The sequence below is a fragment of the Calliopsis andreniformis genome, chromosome 7 (assembly GCF_051401765.1).
Source record: "Calliopsis andreniformis isolate RMS-2024a chromosome 7, iyCalAndr_principal, whole genome shotgun sequence".
Taxonomy (NCBI): Eukaryota; Metazoa; Arthropoda; class Insecta; order Hymenoptera; family Andrenidae; genus Calliopsis; species Calliopsis andreniformis.
Window position 1 is genome coordinate 7,630,303 of NC_135068.1, and position 15,305 is coordinate 7,645,607.

The 15,305-nt window shown below is 36.4% G+C and overlaps 1 protein-coding gene across 1 annotated transcript; it reads right to left on the reverse strand.

Moving 5' to 3' along the window:
• Nucleotides 1–8,555: 8,555 nt before the first annotated feature.
• On the reverse strand, nt 8,556–14,466 carry LOC143181976 (uncharacterized). Its single transcript, XM_076382733.1, has 11 exons — nt 14,328–14,466; nt 12,495–12,534; nt 12,145–12,310; nt 11,840–11,994; nt 11,643–11,732; nt 11,274–11,423; nt 10,666–10,848; nt 10,439–10,585; nt 10,299–10,356; nt 9,532–9,612; nt 8,556–8,870 (listed from the first exon to the last, which is right to left on the reverse strand). Exons 2-11 carry the CDS (start codon nt 12,519–12,521, stop codon nt 8,671–8,673), a joined length of 1,257 nt encoding a protein of 418 aa, XP_076238848.1. The 5' UTR covers nt 12,522–12,534; nt 14,328–14,466; the 3' UTR covers nt 8,556–8,670.
• Nucleotides 14,467–15,305: the final 839 nt, after the last annotated feature.

The following is a 15,305-nucleotide window of genomic DNA, read 5'->3' on the forward strand; positions in this document are numbered from 1 at the left end:
CTCGAGTGGGACGTCGAGAGCTTGTTTACCATCGGGGCTTGTAAAAACTTCTGAGTACCCTTCTTCGAGCCTATCGACGACACTAGAGTCGAAAGGACTGTTTAAGGGAATGGTCTTGAATTATATGGTCGCATGATGTAGGCTCGTTGTTGCTGTCCAGCTTGTTGTGATAGCTTAGGTATTATGTGAGGTTAAGTCATGTAATATGAGTCGTAATGGAGGTCTTCAGATTAGTCGAATTTTTGCAGTTTTTGAATAGTAAAACTTTCAAATAGTTTCACTTTTCGAACGTAAGGTTTTCGAATTTTCAAAAATTCAAAATTCCAGGTTTTGAAAGAATAACTTTTTAAATAAGTTCAATTTTCAAATTTTCGTACTTTCTGACTGTTAGGTTAGAAGAAAATAAAGACTCAAATAAATTAGAGGAAGACAATGGTACTTAAGATACACTGTTTTGGATAATGGCTATAGTTTCACTATAGCTCATCATCTGTTTGAACTAATAAAATTGAGATACACGTTTCTAAAGTCCACTGAATCAGATTAACTTAATTATTCTCTGAGAAAACAATTCGAGGGAGTAGTAAAAATAGGGATGAGTTTACAGGAAGTAAATTCTTCTATTATCAAACTGCTCTACAAATTTTTTTTTAATGGTTACTGTACTGCTTTTATAAATCACATCTTGCATATAAATATTTCAAAATCCTACTGCCTCAAAAATATTTTCCAAATCCACTATCCAAAAAGAAGAAAAAAAAGACAAAAGTCTCAATACCCCGAAGTCAACCTTCACCAGTTCCAACAACCAGAATCTCAACCCAGTCACGCCATTGTACGAGTACCATTAAAAACGGCTTTCTGTAAAGTGTCTCCCCGAGACTCTCCAAAACGAATCCTTCGATTGCCACGCGATTCAGGGGCCTCAAGAGCGACAAGGGAAACGAGGGGTGGGGGAAGATGGCGGCGGGAAAAATGGAGTTTTACGTTCATTCATGAACCAGTCACAATGGAGCAGCGGATCCTAGAGTCATGAATGAACGTAGTAGTACGCGGTCGTAGTAGATGGCACGGCGGGTGGCCTTCGAGGAAGCCGTTTTCAGAGGGCCCCCTTTTCGTGAAGGGTCCCCCTTCTTCGGCCTCTCGGCTCTTGCAAGCCACGGGGCCAGACGTGACCCAAACTCTGCACGGCTCGTTAAAGACCAGCCACCGGCGTCGTTTAAGAAACGTTTAAGAAGTTATTCGAGGCGAGGTAGCACCAAGCACCATTCACCTTTGGGCCCATTCTTGTTCGGGCGCTTTCCATATCGCGCCAGAACGCTAAGGTCATAGAAAGTGTTTTTTGTGCGCGACTCGATGGTCCACTCGAGGACAAGGGTGAAGAGGAATTCTTCTTGTTAAAGTGTAAGTTAACAAGTCAATGTTTTGTTTAATTATGGGACGTTGTAGAGGGAGGCTGGGGCCTTTTTTGGGTCTTAGGATGAATGATTGTAGTGCATGTGTATGTAGATATTACATGAGTGAATTAAAGTTCATTTTTTGAAGTGAAATTTGAGGTAAGATGTTATGGAGTATGATCTACTTTAATGAATATTTCAATACTATATGTATAGTATTCGCCATAATATCTTCACTGGTCACTAATGAGTTTATAATACATAGTAAATAAGTTTCCCATGACAATTCATCTGTTAGAAGTGCCTATAGTATATCTATCTTACATTAATGTGAACTTGAGAAAAACAGTGGCGAGCTTATAACGATAAAATACTAAAAATCACTTTTTTAGATAAATTTACTTTCAAAATTAAAACATAATGAAATTTTCAAGTGATTTAACATTTTGACAGTCCATTAATCCTATTTAATGATTAAAGTCAATGATAATGAATTTTTCTAATAATGTACAATATTTCTTCGTTAATTTCAATTAGAAAATATTTCACGGTTTATAAAATGAATCGAAGTCACGTTTTATGTAATAACAAATATAGTGCTGTTACATATTATCGTGTGTATCTAATCATTAATCACACCAAATATGACAGACAATGGAAAAATGAAGACGATTCGTGTGATTGCCGCGTGGATGTATCGATCGACCTGTATCGAACAGTGGCGGCTCGACAGATGTAGGTCGCATATCTATTTGATCTGACGTTGAGATCTATCAAAAATGAGATCTTAGTTTCGACTGTGTAAACCATTTTCATTGACCTTAATCGAAGAAATAGTTTTCTACTTTTTTTTATTTTATCTGTAGACGATAAGCCATATGTTTGCTTTAGGAAAATAGTTAATTTTACTAGATCTGATGTTTTAGAGACTAAAAATACGTATTTTATTTCCATATACTTAGAAGTATCTTCCATTCCATTTTACTACAAATTACACGGCGGTACTTTAATGATTTCGTGATTTATTTGCACATCTTATTTTAGGGTTAACAATAATTTATATTTGAGCATAATAATTTATCCTCAATTTTACTCAGACTTTCATGTTACAATTGTTCTGCAACTTAAAAGTGATTTTATCTTATAATTACACTGCAACTTTGTAGAACTTTTTCATATTCAATTTCGATTAAATTAAATTTTGAAAAAGTTGATTTTTCTATTTAAGGTCCTTCGAGAAAAACTATTTTTATTATCGATTTACTTTTGCGCAATTTCGAGTAATTTGTTACTAAATAGGTTAATCCCCTTCACACCGTTAATTTCGAGTAAATGCCTCCAATTACGCGGGAATTTCAAACGATTCCTCCATTCGACGCAAACTTCGCGGATCAGGAACGCACAGGGCGATTCATTCGCGTTACGATTAATCCGAAATTTATGGTGGAAACCAACAGGTGTTAGCACTTCGGCCCTTTCAGTTCTCTCGCGTGTCCAGCCGTGTAACAAGGCGTACCACTCTATACCGAAGGATTCGCCTAACCGATATGCGTGACTACTCTTAAACGTTCAGTTCCGGTTTCCGGTGCGATCTGCCTAATCAGATATGCTAATCGACCTTCCTAGTATTAACGCCGACTCTACCATTGATTTTTCTTTAGGGAGTTTCATTCTTTTTAAGACATTCAGGGCCTATAGTTTAAAAAACTTGAAAAAAGTCTGCAGGGAAAAAAGGGGGAGGAATAGTTCTATATAGCACAGAGACGTCTTAAGAACGTCTTAAAGAGATACAGCAGAGTCTTAAAGAGCTCCAGAGGAAGCCTTTGAAATGTTCAAAGTTACAAATCTGTATGTTTGTGGGATGTTTTAAGATATTCATAAGACGTCTTAATGGCGTCTAAATTACGTCTGTGAGACGTTCAGACAAAAAAGAGACGTCTCTTAGATGCCCAAAAGCCTAAATCTTTGAGATGTGTCGTGAATGTAAATTTGAGAAGTCTTTAAGATATATGCTGTCATATGTTTGTAGGGCATTCAAATTATGTCGTAAGATGTTCCGGCATAAAATAGACGTCTTCAAGGCGTCGTGTGCTATTTTAGGTAACTATTGAAATTCCAAGCACTATTTAATATTACAGTCTTTCAATTTTTCATTAAAAAGACTTTGAGAAAAAATTTATGCCATGAAATAGAAATAGCAGAGGTTCACTAAAAATTTAAAAACTTGAATTCCTATTCGAAATTTACGTTTTTTGGAGTTAGGCCCCAAAATACTGATCCAACTTCGCAAAATCCTTACCTGTAATCGTCTTCGACATAATCTGGCGGAAACATATGCCAAGACGCGTCATAGCACTCGTCGTATCCAGTTGCCATTTTTCAGGATCCTCTTCTGCTCACTTTTCCCTCTTTTTTTGGTAAAAAGTTCAATGGCCCACTGGTCTGCTTTCGGTCAAATTCGAAAACGACTGATCTTTGGCGAAGAGTTCATTCGAAATGATATTTTTTCTCTTAATACGAACTCAGCTTAAACTACAATCCTGTGTTGGTCCTTGCAAATCGAAAATCTCGATCGTTTTGGTCCTCTGTTTTCGGTTCAGTGTTTTGTTAATTTTCAATTTCAATGAAAATACGACGACACTTTATTCAGAAACGACAGAAATGATTCTTGCATGATTTTCTAAGGCGCGCAGTGTTCTTAAGCGTGACACAAAAAATGGCAAAAATGGTAACACACTGAGGACACGATCGATGCCGAGGAACGTCGAATTTTCCACTCGTCCAAACCGTAATAGGTGTTCTCACTTACTGAGAACTATACAGGGATATATCGATCACCTATATATTGTATCAAAAATATGGCTACCAGATAGGAGCTCCAGCAACGTTATCTGTTTGATAACACCCTATATAGATTAGTTTGACTACTGTAACGTCAGAGTCCCAAATGATATCGGCTCTTACAATGGTTCGATATGCACTGTATCAGGGGAAAAATTTTGAAAAAAATTTCTTGCTCATTGACAATATCATTAAATTATTTAACCTTCTAAAAAGGCTTTCATAAATCTGATATAAATACTAATCAATCAAAGCTCTGGAATGACAGCATACAGCACTGAAAATTCGATTTCAATATAAAAGAAATTAACTTGAGGACATTTTTTGAATCTGAATCATTTTGGTTCAGTCGATTTTGCAAGACTTGCAAGATAATATCATCGTTGTTGGTTGTAAAGAAAAAAAGGTAGGGGAGTTATCATTCCGTGTTTGTAACCTCGTAGGAAAAATTCGAGAAAAATCGAATGAAAGTAGGAGTGTAAGAACAACGAAGAAGTAATAGATTATTGCAGTATCTTTCACGTGTAACGATTCTGCCATATCTCAGACCAATGGTGGCGTTTCGTCTTACTCTTTCTGTGCTATATAACCTGCTACAGTTAAATCTCAATAGATACGCACGTGGAAATCGTTCGTTGTCACTATTATTAACGTTGCTAGCGTTTCATAATAATTGGTCACCTTCCTGTACAGTTTTCGTAACAGGTAGCCATTTTTTCTGGTGGTGCCATTTATAAAATGGTCCCATCTCGAAGGAAAGCATTAAGGTAAAGTGAGATTAGGACACAACTAGACCAAATACCTCTTAGTGACCTAAATTTAACTCAGATCTGACCATTCTTGGTGTTGAAACGTAAACGTATATTTTATAATCCCGAAAGATCGATTAATCGAATGTCGTATTTCCCAACTACAGCATCTAGTGACCCAGATTTAGCTGTATCAAGATAGCTTCAAAAATAGAAAAAAAACAATGGGGGAAAAAATAGGACAGATATAAGTTTTCTGTGATTTGTTAGGAAATTTGAAATTTGGTTTGAAATTTGGTATACGTATATTTTAAGAAAATGTGTGTATCTTACACAGATTGGAAGATTTCTTGGAATTATCTGCTGTAATTGGACGTCGTTGCATCCGCAAAGGTCGATGCACCGTATGTCAAGGGTATGAAAAAGTTGATGAGATAACTAATTGTTGCTACTCGACAATCGACTGTGCCATATAATTTGTTAATGACAAGAGACCCTTGAGGTGAAGTATCCAGGCTTAGCTGACAAGTGCCACCGAACAGACTCTGCTACGAGTGCACTGATAAAGCGAGACATTTCCTTCCGTATCTGTATTTATATATGCAACGAGCATGATAACCAGCTGTTACTTTTGCAAAATGAATGCACATATTCATGTATTCTGTAGTAGATTTGAAAAATTGCAATGAAACCCACTAGGTGCAATCATTAATGAAAAAAGGCTTTGATTGCAATGGTAAAAGTTTTGGGAAATTTTTTTATTGGAATATTAAAAGTGTTAAGGATACACTATGAAGAGGAAATTAGGTGGTGTCATAAAGTGTACTATATTTATTCAAAATAAATTTTCAATTTTCTTCTGTTTTTAATTGTACTGTTTTAAAGATAGTGGATTACTTAGGAAATACTTTTTACCTTTTAGGGGTACATATTCTGACAAGAGTACCAAACATGATTCACAAAAATACCTAAAAAAAAAAGGGAAAATTTAATTTGTACTTTCAACTGTTTTTAAAAGCTTGTTTTGCCATTTGTTACATACGTCACTTTTTTACATTTATCTTGATGAATAGCTGGAGGTACATACTGCTAAATTAAGAAGAAAATTTTAAATTATTAGAATAAGATTGTTTGATGAAACGACAGGTGGCAGCAGTGGTAATGTTTTGATATCAAACTTCTGCAAGATTGTACGTGTATAACTTCAATACTAAAGCTTGTAGACACTATGCTTAAAATCTAATCTCTTTTAGACATCAGAAACTTATATGTAGGAATTGTGGCTTAATCCCCAGACTTTATATAAAGTATAAGTAAAGCTATCATCACTCAATTATTTCAAAAACTAACCTACCAGACTATATTTTGGATTAATTATGTAAAAATATTCATATTCTGAATTAAACCTTGAAAACCTTCAGCCTCATTTCTACATAAAAAATGATCCCTTGTTAAAATAAAAGCACATCGAACAACACACTTAGGTTTAAGAAGCATTAGGAAACATTAAGCTTTTCTAGAAAGAGCAAAATAAATTTCTATTTGTCTTACTTTATAGGTTATATTGATTGTTTTATATTATGCTCGAATGCATTTTTTTCTCCATCGAATTTGTTGTGGCCCACAAACACAACACGATTGCGTTACGAGCTTTCTTTCGTTCAATTTCTAGGACAGTGTTACGCACTTATCTGTCCATCAAGCACATGCACGACATATGGGCTGTAATCTCCGCTTATCGTGATTCACGATAAGGGATATTTTTTTCGCAAGAATGGACACGACGACGTGTCGATATTATTAACACTGTGAACAATAAAGTAACACGTTGGCCGATTACGTGTAGCTTTTGCAAAATCTAAAGGAGAGATTAGAAAAAGCACGATAACTGCATATTTTTTCCAATATACAAGGTGTCTCAAAAAACTGTGATGTGATACACTTGCCAATTGATAACATAACTTTCCTGACAATAACAGTTGTTACTATCAAGGGAAATGAAACTTTGCCTTGAAAATTTCGTTATAAATTCATCAATTAATTCATCGATTAATTTGTTTCACCCAGTGGGTTCATTTCCAATTTTGCATCACACAAAATAAAAATATATAGCAACTTAAGTTTTGCAATCAGCATCATTCATTATTATCGTAATCGAGCCAGAAAAGCTATTAAATCATTCATTAATATTATAATCTCGGTTTACGCTAAATAGTAATTAAAATTCCCAATGTAGACAAAACAAAATAACGATTTTTTGACTAAAGGTTACTCATAATAGATGACCGATTATGTCATCGTAAAGCAAACAGTATTACGTCCTCACGAGGCGATCGCGTAAACAACAGGCTAGTCCAGATTAAATAATTTATTAATGTAAAATTGAGTGGACATTCAGCGAGATAACAATATAAGTTCGAGTAAAATCATCAATTTCTATTCTTTTCTTACTCATTCGCATAAACATTCGTGAATTTTCGCGTTCAAAATGACTCAAATAATAAATAGGGGGAGGATGAACATTAAAAAAGCTATAGTGGAAAAGAGAAAATCATATCCTACTATCATAATTCAATAACTTTAAGAAAATTACTGTATTTTATCGAAATAGCTGTTATTTCGTTTATGGGTTGCATAAAAGTGCATGCGCGTTGCACTTAACGGGGACTACCCGACATGTGTAGAAACACTGCTTAACGCTCACATTTACTAGTTGAAGAAAACCATAGCTTTAATAATTAAAGTAAAAACATAATACGTAATTTTTGTCACACAGAATATTAATAAATACTAAGTAACGCTGGCTAACGGGAAGAATAATCAAATTTCTATATTCTCTTTGAATTTTTGTTTAAAAATGGCGTACTGAACATTCTAGATCTCAATTTTTGTAGAAATTTCTTTCTCTTTTAATGATATTAGAAATGCCAGCGAAACTGAATATTTTTTCTCATTGTATCGCTTGACTTCTCAGCCTCTCGTATCAAAAGAACTTGCAATAAAAGATAATAGCATGAATTATCATTCCCAAAGGAGACGCACGGCGGAACTGTGGTTGCGAGTGATAACAGGCGGTATACTTTGAGACGGAAGGGTGGAAACTTATATCGTCTTCAGTAGACCACATTCTTCCTATATCCCACAAAATTCTACTTTACAGTTTTCTTCATCTAGCATTGCCGATATTCGTTCCCTCGAATTATAACAATACACTTTCTCAAATTATTTGGATAACCTATTTAGGTACAATTCTCGCCAGCATCGATCGCAGCGCGATTATCGACCACTCTCTACATTACCGACACATGCAATTGTACCACAAAAATTAGAGCAATAAAAACTCAAAAACAGAATACAAGAAACGATGAAAAGTTTCCCCCGTTTTTTACCACGGTTCTCGACCGAAGCACCAAGTTTCGCGATCAATAACTGTCGATAACGAGACCCAACCGTATCTCTGCAAGTGCAGCTGCCTTGTCGTTGAACGTTCGATCTTGACCGTTCGATTACAACATTGCAGCTTTACTGATAACAGATTTCCCTTCTTGCTCGCTGCGAGAAGCCAGATTTGAAAAAGTACCGCGATACAATCGGTAGGGCCCCTTTCGACCTCTTGATCTTCAGGAGCAACAATGGCCCTGCATGGAGGTGGAGGATAGCTTTACCTTCAATCGAGAAGTTTTTTATTTGTAGTAACGATTGAATTTTTGCTTCTCTTTCTTCTTTGTACCGTGCTTCTTCTCTTGCATTGCTGGCCTGGAAGCTTGAGAGTGAGATTGAGGACCGGAAGGCAGCGAGTTGAAGATTTGCATGACGTCACTGGGGATAGTGGGGACTTCTTCGATGATTTCCTGTGGTGGTGGTGGTGGTGGTGGGGCCATTGCTTCAAACGTAGGTTATAATGGTTAACGACTGTAGGTAATTTGTAGATCTGTCGGAAAGGTCTGTTTTGTAGGAATTTCGTGGATTTGTAAATTACAGTATTCCCCTATTATAAGCTCGACATTTTAAAATTACACTAAGCTAATAAGTTTCAACTTTCTATATTCATTTTAGGAAACGTGAAATACCATTACATAAGTTGATTGACGTCAGAAATGTATTTTTCGCTATAAGTTCATTCTGAGCCTTAAGCCTACACGAGTGGGTACTGTAATTCCTTATACTCACAGCTAAAAAAATCTCGCGCTTTAACAGAAACTGTGTCGGCGATTTGACTAATTGCAGGTCTAGAAAATGCAGTTCTGTTAGAGCTCGAAAACTACAAACGTAATTCTGTCAGAGCTCGAAATATCTTCAGCTGATGGTACACTATTTAAATGTGAAATATGAAGATAAAGTTCTCTAGCAAAAGAATTTGTGATCCATTAATTGTAAGCGTAAAAGCACGTTCTATAGTGTGAACAAAATCTAGTGGACACTCAAGGTCTCGATGGTCCCGCCCCTTTTCAGTCTTCTTTTTCTTGTTCTTCTAAAACGACAAATCTTTCCGATAGATCAGCAAAGTAAGGTGAGATATGATGAAATTAATGAGTGAAAGATACCTGTTGACAGTGACGTTGCAGAATTTATTTCTTCGTTGATGAAATCGTTTGTTATACTGCTCGTTGTACACTCCTGGGGTTCTACAAAGACAAAAATCTCTCTTGTTGCTTCGTAGGTTACCCGTGTCATATGCTTTGCTACAATTTCCTTATTTGCAATCAGAAGTATTTAATATGTGACTTTAAACTGGATCTACTTATATAGAAAGTAATTCCCATGACAGTTCGAGCTTATACACGTTAATTCCTTGAAGATCCTGTTTTTAGCATACGATAGTAGTCAAGGGAAATTTAATTGAAAAATCGATTCTGCCCACGTTTATAAAAACATCAACTTTAAGTTTTCATATTTAACAAACTTTACTCGCTATAAACTCACAACTCCTTACCAGTAATGAACACATAAAATGAAGTAGATTGTTCCACGAATCGTCGTATCAACATCGAAATCAAGTAAAGGAATAGTTCTAAAAAATGTTCGAGGCAAGGACGAGTTTATAGCGAGAAGTATGATACTTTCTGCAGCAAGTACATCAGGATGTCGAAAAGTAAAGAGTCTACGCTAAGTGGCATCTTTATTTTAATATTTCACTTGTCATAACCGAGCATGAAACGTTATCCAACCTCATCAGCCGGAAGAGCAGTGCACCGAAAAAGACTCGGGGAAAATGGTATTTCCGGTGTACGACTCGACCAGTTGTTGGGTGTATAAAATGGTGTGTCGTCATCCTCATCGCATTCCTTTGCTGACGAGTAGAGGGACTCACCCGGACTATCCACGCGTTCGATGTTAGCTGCCATCTTCTCTGCCTCGTTGCTTGATTTCTGCAATTCAAATACATCCCCGGTTAAGTGACCATCAATGAGGCTAACGCGTGATCAATTAACGAGGGAAGGAGTCTCATACCTGATCAACAGGAGGTACTGTGGTCTCCTCCACATGCTCGCGGTAAAATTTTTCGGCCTCCTTTTTAATTTCCTTCACCTCGGTGAGGGATATATTTGCATCCTCCTCTTCGCTGCTTGTGCTCGATTGTGGGCTACACTCAACGGGCTGAAATATTGTTGGTATTTTTTTTCAGTGTTACAATTAAATTATTAATGAGCCAAATTGTCAGTTAGGGCTTCACTCACATTGAAGTCAGGATCATCAGAACTGTCGTCCTGTGCCAGTCTGTCGATCTTTGACTGCAATGTTTCTTCTTCTGACTCGTCGCTGCTAGTGGCGGAACTGACTTGAGAGTACTTCCGCTTCACCTCCATGTGTATGGGACTTCCGGCTGACTCTGTGGTTGACTTCTCGTCTGGCGTTGACAGCTGAAATCGTTTCAACAGAATTTAGAATCAGAATTTAACCATTTTTTTCCCATCACCTTTTTTCCACTCGCTATAATCTCGCACTTGATACCTTCAATGAGTCTATATCGTGCATATAGAAACACATTTCTAGGGGTCAATTGTCATCATAGCACATTAATTTTTTTATAGGAAACATTGAGAAAAAATTGATGAGATTATAACGACGAAATTTTGCAAAATTATTATTAGAATTAAAACGTCACAGGACAGTATAGCCATTTTCCAGGGACCATTTTATTTGCCCACAGAGTTTTATAAAGTTATTGTACGTTATTTTCCTTTAGTTAAGGTTAATAGGAGGATTTAGTATCAATTATTAGGTAGCATTAGGTTATTGTTATCACTATTGCAAATCATTTAAAATTTCCTTTCAGCTGACGTACCGTTTCGAGGTCCAAGCCACTTATGCGAATTCTAGTTGGAGGGGGAGACGGAGACGATTTAGAGGCGTCCAAGCAAGACAAAGTGGAGAGGGTCAGTCTGATGGATCTGATCAGGGCCTTCTTGGCCTCGATCATCGTCAACCTCTTGTCCTACATCCATCACCGAAACTATTATAGTGCTAAGTTTAAATAACAATCTACGAACTGGCCAATTGGTAGGAACAACATTTACTATTTTTATAAATTTTAAAAAACAAATGACAGACGAGCACAATATATGATAGGTACGAAATTCTACAATTTTGAAGATTTAACACATACATACATAAAAAAGTATTCAGTAATTTATATTAAAGTTTAATAATTTACCTTGTTAGTACTTATTTTGCGTCTGCCACATTTTACTGCTTTTAATTGTATTGTTCTTAATCGTCTGCGACCCTTTTGCATGAATTTTACCTATAAATAGATAGTGAATATAAATAAGCTATTTTTTATAGACAATGAATATAATTTCTGTAATTTTCGAGTTATTTAATGAAACATGGTATAAAGCAATAATATACCATTCCAATTGGTTGTATTTGCGGATAGCCTAGAACAAAGGCTCCCACATTAAGTCCCCCTCTGATGATACGCAAAATGACCAATCCTGGCAAGAATAAAATCCAAGGTAGGGGCCTCACAAGCTCCACTTTGCCGAAGACTTTTCCATTTTCCTCTGTTTGCAGAAATAGTAATCAATAAAAATAATTTTATAAAATCCTATTTGAAAAATTAGGCTCGATAATAAAAAAATAAGGAAATTTGGCAAATACAGTTCGAGAATCTTGAGTCGCTTATTAATTATTAAAATACTGTATAAGTATACCAGCAGTAATTTCATGGGCTGGTAAGCTCCATTGAGCAGATTTTTCAATGACCCATAAACAGGAATCGATGAGTTTGAATAGTGACTGGCCAATGGAAGTCTGCAGCGTTCTGAGGATGATGGACTCTACCCATCCTGCACGACCTTCTGGTTGTCTGACTTCCACCTAATGAATAAGAAACCAAAGATCGCACGTATCATATATACTAACATTTAGCCTATTTTATTTAAGGTAGATGTGCATAAATTCGCCATGCTAATTATATAGATACTGAATTTAAAAACGCTGACGAAATTGTGTACACCTGTCTTTTAGTCTCATATAGTTTCAGTAAGATTCTAATACTCACTGCAGACGGTGATCCTTCATTCTCCATATTTGATGTCAGTCTGTAAAATTAAGCATTTATCAAATATACATCAAGCTAGAGAACCTGTGAATACATAAATTATGTCATTTCTATTTCGCTAATTCATGATTTAGTTTTGAATGATTGCTTAATTACGATCGATTAATTTATCTTCATTCATATGCGTAATCAAATAGGAACTACAAACAGCAAATTAAACATTTAATTCTAAGCGCCAGTTAAGTTAAATAATAACATTTTTTACTTTATTTCTAGTGAATGTTCGTGCACAGTTCGCTGGATGCATTCACGTAAATAAAACTTGTTCATTAAGTCGAGACGGAACGCTTATAAATAAAACAATAAGAAAATACTGCAGTGATAAATCGCTATCGGAAAGGCACGACCTCTTCCTATCGCTGTCGGAGCGTAGAAACTCCCACAGTGTACAGTGTCCACTGGAAAATGTAACGTTTATTACAAAAAATATAGGAAAACATAAGTTTGTTCTACGTATTGACTTTCAAATTTTCCCGCCCGATGGGTACAAGCTGCGCGCGCAGGATACCGTTGCCTCTCGAATAGAGATGGGTGAAGTTTTAAGTTATAAGATTTAGGTAAGTTTCTTTAGCACAAGTTGATGGGTTTTTAATTTATTAAGGATTTCTAAGAACGAAGAAATATCTTCATATGAAAGGATTTAAGTAGTAGCTATGTGTGGTCATTTCTGACGCTATTATAACTTGGTTAGTCGAGGAAATGAAGGTTATTACGAATGCAATGCATTCTTGTAAGTAGTTTTTTTTAATAACATTTTGAATTAGGCACATGTCTAATCAAAATTGAGTGGAAAATGTAAAGCAAAGCTTTATGTTACTTAAATGAACATCTATTTTGGAAAAATGGCTTTAAATAATACCGCCAATATCTGTTTATTAGACCTTATCAATGTCAAAATCGTGAACTATTGGAGATAAGAAAAAGTTGTTTACCAACGAGTTACTTGATTTAAATAGAAAGATATAGTTCTACTTTTGAATTATTTTAAAAACAATTTTAAGCTTTTTCGGCCAATTTATTTACGTTTATACTTACATTATCTATAATTTATATTTTTTTAACCAGTGATGTCGATATTCTGTATCACAGTTAATTATCTTAAAAAAATTCATCAAAAATATCTCTTTTATCCAAACTCCTACACAAGACAAGTATAAAAATATACAAATCTTTGGATCGTTGAAAGATTTCCTGGTAAAATTTCCAGGAAAAGTGTACATTCGATAACACCCTACATAATTCATACGACTGGGTACAGATAATCTGGTTTGAAAATCTATGAGTCATCGTAACACATTCACTGTATACATCGATTATTAAAGTACGGAAAATCACATATCGAATCCTGAAAACGTAGTTCACTTCGCGTTCAAATTTTTTCATTACTACCTTAAAAAAATCACATACCTCTTCGGTAACAGACGAATAATAAAAGCAAAGTAATAGCAATAATTTCGATATCTGGAACATGCGTGACCCGGTGTTATCCACTCAGAACGCAGAGCTCAGTAACGAGGATCCCGCAATGCAACACTTAACGCGAAATAAAAATAGTTTTTCACGCTCTAGTCGAAGAAACAAAACGATATTTAAAAAAGTAAAGTAGGGAGAGAAAAGAAGACTCACCGAATGCTCCAAGTTTAACGGTAGTTTCGATCCGCGATACTAGCGATGACTACGAGCATCATCCTTCGCGAGGACTCTGTTTTTCAATTGTTTGGGTCGAGGAGGACGAGGATTCGCGCGAACGTTACCAAATCAAATCAAACTCACCGAAATCGAGCGCTCTATTCAAAACAATAACTGCCACATCCCATCACACCGATCGGTTTCGGTCTCGAACTTCCTGCAGTTGATGCAATTGAGGAAAGATGAACAAAGATGAAAAATAAATCCGCCAGTTCAAACGCGCGAACAGATCAAGAGACTGGTATCCAACTGACCGAAGACCGCAGAGAGATCGCGAAAAATTGCCATTACATAAGCGCAGCAGAGGTTCCCCTGGCGCAGGAAACCGCGGCTAAAGAGACCACCAAGATGCAGACTCCTCGAGGATACTTTTCTTTTTATGTTGGCTCACCTGGCTGAAGGGGAATGAGGAAGAGTCCTTTCGAGGAACCTCTTCCAGGTGCTTCCCAGAGGATCCTGGTGCAGATCCTCGAGTTCCTCTCTTCAGGGGAAAATGGTGGCAATTGGGGCACGCAGAAAAGAAAACCTCGGCTCTAGTAACTGGCACGACTGGCGGATGAGAAGTGTCACGATAGGCGAACCTTTGCCCGACACCGTATCTCGGATTCTCCGCGCACGTTTACAGCTGCCGAAGACGCAGAATGGATAACGACGCAGTTGATCGATGGATCACTGAGTTAGGGTCCACGAAATACAGTTTTCACTCGCTATAGGCCTCTTGATCGGTGGATTACTCAGTTGGGATCCACGAAATACAGTTTTTACTCGATATAAACTTCTGTTACTTGTTCTTTTAGGGCTTTCTTAAGGGACACCAAGAGATCTTAAGTCCTTGCTAATGGACTAATCTTAGAACTCCTGATATATAGTAGCAGGGACTTCAGAATATCATACTCAAAATGTATATCGATAGTAAATAATTTTAAGAGAATTTTTGTCTGAAGGGACACGAGTCTCAAGTTTTTGAATTTGGGGTTTGAGGAATCCCACCGTAGGAAGCTATAGGGTTAATATCCTAAGAGTACCCTCTAAATTTTTTTTAAGCTTATAAAATGGAGATAC

Excerpts from the sequence above, each read along its gene's own strand:
- LOC143181976 (XM_076382733.1), bottom strand. The coding sequence starts at position 12,521 with ATGGAGAATGAAGGATCACCGTCTGCA. Across the intron at positions 12,311-12,494 it reads ATGAAGGATCACCGTCTGCA|GTGGAAGTCAGACAACCAGA; the intron begins GTGAGTATTAGA and ends CTTATTCATTAG. Across the intron at positions 10,849-11,273 it reads GTGGCTTGGACCTCGAAACG|CTGTCAACGCCAGACGAGAA; the intron begins GTACGTCAGCTG and ends AAACGATTTCAG.